This window comes from Pyrus communis, chromosome 14 (genome assembly GCF_041283825.1).
Source record: "Pyrus communis isolate YQ-2024b chromosome 14, ASM4128382v1, whole genome shotgun sequence".
In the NCBI taxonomy this organism is placed as follows: Eukaryota; Viridiplantae; Streptophyta; class Magnoliopsida; order Rosales; family Rosaceae; genus Pyrus; species Pyrus communis.
In genome coordinates, this window is record NC_142578.1 from 26,627,905 (window position 1) to 26,632,958 (window position 5,054).

Here is a 5,054-nt window from a genome sequence, read left to right on the forward strand (position 1 = left end):
AAAATCATATTATTACTCTAAAAATCGATTTTGGTACTATTCACTTACGACACATTTTTATCATTTTCGTTAAAACTCAAAAGTTTTCAAGTCATTATCATTAAATTTTTTTTTTTTTTTTTGGTCGAAAAAATCGTAATGTTGGTTCAGTCGTTCATCTATATATATAAAGGGAGAAGACCAGTTTGGTGAAGCATTCAAAATACCAAAAATTGTCCTTCAAGAATTCTTAAAATTACAATTGAACCATAAGAATTTAAAGTAATTCACCACATTTTAATTTTGAATGAATTTTAAATTTAAAACTTTAATTAAAAAAAAACTTCCATGTTAGTGGGCGGTTTCATGGTTTTGCTTCATTTTTTTTTATGAATAATTTTTTAATAAAAATATAAAATAGTTATTTAAAAAAAAATTAAAAGACATAACCTAATATAAAAAGGTCAATTGCCACACGCGTATGCGTGTGGCAAGAGGCTAGTTCATATATTAAGAGATTTCAACCCAAGTTTGCAAAGATCCTAAAAAAAGCCATTTGCTCTTGCACTTAGCTCTTTGCTCTTTGCTCTTGCAGTGCAGACGACTGCAGTGACCTTTCTCCGACGATATCCATATTCTGATAAAGGCAGGCAGGCAGGCATTGTGGATTCCTTATAGATCGCCTTCCTCGGAGTTGAACATTTTATTTAGATCCCAGCAGGCACCAGGCACCAGCAGTTGAGGAGTTGGACAAGAAGAGAGAGATTGGGAGAGTTTGGGATTATTTAATCCCAGGACTAGTACTCAAATCTGGAGGAAGGGAAGCAGCAGCCCCTCAATCTCAACGGTCAGATCCGATACAGATCGCCTTCCTCGGCTGAACTGCTCGAGGCTCAGAATCTGATCCAGACCAATTCTCCACCCTCCGATCCCGACCCCCTCTCCGACTCCGAAAACAAGATGCTCAAGCGTCCCGGCAGAGGAATCGGAATGGGGAGTCCCCAGTACGACTCCCTCTCCGACAAAATGTACAGATACAGGAGCGTCGTCCTCGTCATCTCAATCCCTCTCCTCCTCCTTACCATGGTCCTTTACGTCATGCCCCCCGGCGGTAATTTGAGCAACCAGCTCCCCCGCAAGCTGCCTTCCAAGACATCCTACGCTGTGATCTTCGACGCCGGCAGCTCCGGCAGCCGCGTCCACGTCTTCTGCTTCGACCACAACCTCCAGCTCCTTCCCATTGGCAAAGATCTCGAGCTCTTTCTTCAGGTCAAGCCTGGTCTGAGCGCTTATGCCAAGGACCCTCGCTCTGCTGCCGAGTCCCTCACCGGTCTTCTCGATAAGGCTGAGAACGCAGTTCCCAAGGAGCTTCGTTCCTTAACTCTCGTCCGCGTTGGCGCTACGGCTGGCCTTAGGGCATTGGAGGGCGATGCTTCTGACCGCATTCTCCAGGCCGTATGCATCTTTTTCTTGTTTGGAAATTGCAATTTCCTTTAATTTTCGAAACTCAATTCGCAATTTCATTCACATGTTTGTTTTGTTATCCTTCAAATTTCAAAAGGTCAGGGATCTGCTCAAACAAAGAAGTAGCCTCAGCTCCCGCCCTGATGCCGTTACTGTCATTGATGGAACTCAAGAAGGTTCCTTCCAGTGGGTGTGTTTTACTTCAATTTTTGAGCTCATTTATATTACTAGTAGTGGTTGTACCTGTACCTGTACTAGTCTGTACGCACTCATTCGTTTTACTTGATTCTGTCATATCTAGTTATTCTTTTGTTTGTGCTAGACTGTCTGAGTATATCAAAGGGGTGTGCTATCCACACACTCCATTTTACTTCTCACCCACCCGTTGTTAATTTATGTCCTTTGATCTTCTCCAATTCATCCGATCCGAAGGGTGTGTGAGAAGTAAAAAGGGGTGTGGAAAAACAGGCATATTTTGAAATTTGTTATCCGGGAAGCTTGCATATGCGAGTATGAGAGTATAGTAACACAATTTGGGGAAGCAATGTGCATACATATCATTTATCTAAAACTAAAAAGAAATGGAAAAGAAAGAAGAGTGGTCATAGCTATACATTAACTTGCTTCTTGTTTTTCAGGTGACAATAAACTATCTACTAGGAAATTTGGGGAAGAAATATTCAGATACTGTAGGGGTGGTTGACCTTGGAGGTGGATCTGTTCAGATGGCTTATGCTATCTCGGAGGCAGATGCTGCAAAAGCACCCAAGTTATCAGATGGAGAGGATGTATATGTAAGGCAAATGAATCTTAAAGGAGTTAAATATAACCTTTATGTTCACAGGTTTTTCCTCTTTCCTTCTGCTTAATTGATGTCAGGGTTTGGTTTTGTGTATTATTAATTTTTTTTTTATTGCATCCAGTTGTTTCCTCGACTTCGTTGTAACATAACTACTGTAGATTGGTATTCCTAGATTAATTGCTTTTGTATTATTTTTATGCAGTTACTTGCATTACGGGTTACTAGCAGCTCGAGCAGAGATTTTAAAGGTTTCTGAAGATTCTGGCAACCCCTGCATCTTAGCCGGATATTATGGTAAGCTGAGTTGCTCCATTTTCTCTGTTTTGAGAAAGGAACGACATTTTATTGCTCCATTTTCTCTATATTGTTAAGTGATGAAGCAAATGGTGTTAATGCTTTTGCTTTCTGTTTGTGGATTTAGTGCATAATATGCTATCTGTTGGGAAATCTTGATATGTTGTTCAGGTTCTTACGCATATGGAGGACAATCTTATAAAGCATCAGCTTCCTCATCTGGATCAAGTGTTGAGGAGTGCAGGAGGGTAGTTACGAAGGCACTCAAAGTAAATGAAGCAACATGTTCACACATGAAGTGCACATTTGGCGGGGTATGGAACGGTGGAGGAGGGGATGGACAAAGGAACCTATTTGTGGCTTCATTTTTCTTTGACAGAGCTGCTGAGGTATTTCACCATCCTTGATTTTTATATATTATTACTTGATGTGCGTGAAAAAGTTTAGGGTTTAGTTTAGACAACATGGTTTTGCTAACCACATATTATACATTTGCCTTACCAAAAAACAAAAAATTCCGTACAAATGCAGGCTGGTTTTGTTAACCCAAACGAACCTGTTGCGAAAGTTCACCCTGGTAACTTTGAGGAGGCAGCTAAGCGTGCTTGTGAAACTAAACTTGCGGATGCTAAATCAACATATCCAAGAGTTGAGGAGGGTAACCTGCCGTTCTTGTGCATGGATCTTGTTTACCAATCTACATTGCTTGTGGATGGATTTGGTAGGTCTTAGTTATACATTAGCGAGTTAAGCAAATTGGAAAATGACGATAAAATTCTAATATGTTTGAACTGGTTGCTTCAATATCTTAAACAGGTCTTGATCCCTGGCAAGAGATTACATTGGTGAAGAAAGTTAAATATCAAAATTCCTTGGTTGAAGCAGCTTGGCCACTGGGGAGTGCCATAGAGGCCGTGTCCTCATTATAATTGTCAGCTGAATCACCTATTGGAAAGATAGGCCTTTGAATTTTGGCACCGGCGGTCTTTGCACTCCATGATCGGTACTGCTCAGAAGCCGACCTCATAAACTGATATTGGGAATTGGATTTGGTCTATATTTTGGGAATAATGAGAGAATATAGTTGAATTTATTTTCATTTGTAATTATTCAGACTTAACTATTCTTGAGATAACAATTTGATTCAATTTGTTCTAGTTTTGCCGGCTGAGTAACCAAAACGGTGATACCATTTCCTTTTGTTTATCTTTTGCGTCTGTCCTTGTGGAGACGAATACAATTGCTCTTAATTTGTGTTTGCCATTCAGTTCATTTCCCTTCGTCTGGGTGTTCAACTTGAATTCTTACGTGCGCAAAGAGAAATCAAACGCATGTTCTTAGATAGTTTTTGTGTTTATAATTTATCTTTCTTTACATACATGACTTTTAAATTGAATAAAATCAAAGAGAATTAAAGAATATAAATAAATAGAAGCGTGCAGAAAGATAAAAAAAAAAGTATTTCTGTGTGAAAGAATTTCAAACCATGGCCAGAGGATAAAATGTGGGCTTCAGATGGTGGGGTGGTTTGACTTTCGTGTTTTGTAGTTGGGCCATCCTTGGGCCATGGCGGAGTTTTCAGTTGTGCAAAAAATTGAGAACTGATTGCATTTGCTTAGTGATAGTATGAATTTATAAAAGGGACAGGTGGAAATCATTCAGAATTTGAGGTATAATACAGGAGTGAGGACTTTGGATTTGCTTGCCTCCGCCGAATTGAAGAGCAGTCGAAACAGGTACGTCTTTTACTACTACTACAACTCGAATGTAGCCATGTAGGATTGGATTGGTTTGGTTATTTTCACAAACAGTTGGTAGGGTTCGTAGAAATGAGAAAAATGGCACTCGAATTTGCTACACGCATAGCCATGTCTCTGTGGTGTCCGTTGCTGCTGCCTTTGCCCTTAAGCAATCCCTTGCTGCTGTATCTTCATCTCCAACGCATTTCCACATTCCATACGACAGATAAAGATGATCAATTGGATTGGAGTCAGCCAGACATGTACGCTAGAATAATCCCCAAGAAATCTCATCAGGAAAAAGATTTCCTTCAGCGGCCGGAAACTAGCAAAGTTGTAAGAGAGCGGAGTTTTCTTTCTGGGAGCCATAGATTTCAATGAAATAAGAAATCTCAGTGGTGTCTGATCTCGGTATGCACATGGTCATGACTCATGGCTGGTCACCAACATTCGGCATCAAGTTTCAGTGGACACTATACAGGTGCATATCATTTTCTGTCGGTGTACACTCAACTGTCTACTTTTGTTGTCACAAACAAGGAACTAATATATTTTAGACTCACGGCTCAACTCAAACATGCTGTGAACTCCAACATGAGCGTTGCCATCATGCAAATGGATTTGTGATTTGAGTATGTTCTCTGTTAAATAAAATTCAATTCTATATTTTGCCATCATGCCCTCTTCTGTTTATTTATTTGTACATATTATGATTCAAAATTGTTTCATACTCTGTAAGTTATACGCTTGAACAGAAAATGGTTTGGTGAAATGGG

General features: G+C 39.8%; 1 protein-coding gene across 1 annotated transcript; it reads left to right on the forward strand.

Annotated features, from left to right (window-relative positions):
- Positions 1-481: 481 nt before the first annotated feature.
- Positions 482-3,804, forward strand: LOC137712455 (apyrase 2). The gene is made up of 7 exons (XM_068451525.2): positions 482-1,434; positions 1,541-1,633; positions 2,082-2,287; positions 2,448-2,539; positions 2,711-2,928; positions 3,071-3,260; positions 3,356-3,804. The coding sequence occupies exons 1-7, from the start codon at positions 940-942 to the stop codon at positions 3,466-3,468; spliced, it is 1,407 nt and encodes a 468-aa protein (XP_068307626.1). The 5' UTR covers positions 482-939; the 3' UTR covers positions 3,469-3,804.
- The last annotated feature ends 1,250 nt before the right edge of the window (positions 3,805-5,054 follow it).

What these genes read in the sequence shown, in the direction of transcription:
- LOC137712455 (XM_068451525.2), top strand. Translation starts at nt 940, where the DNA reads ATGCTCAAGCGTCCCGGCAGAGGAATCGGAATGGGGAGTCCCCAGTAC. An exon ending in CTGACCGCATTCTCCAGGCC is followed by an intron (nt 1,435 to 1,540) that starts GTATGCATCTTT and finishes AAATTTCAAAAG; the next exon opens with GTCAGGGATCTGCTCAAACA. An exon ending in CATCTTAGCCGGATATTATG is followed by an intron (nt 2,540 to 2,710) that starts GTAAGCTGAGTT and finishes TATGTTGTTCAG; the next exon opens with GTTCTTACGCATATGGAGGA.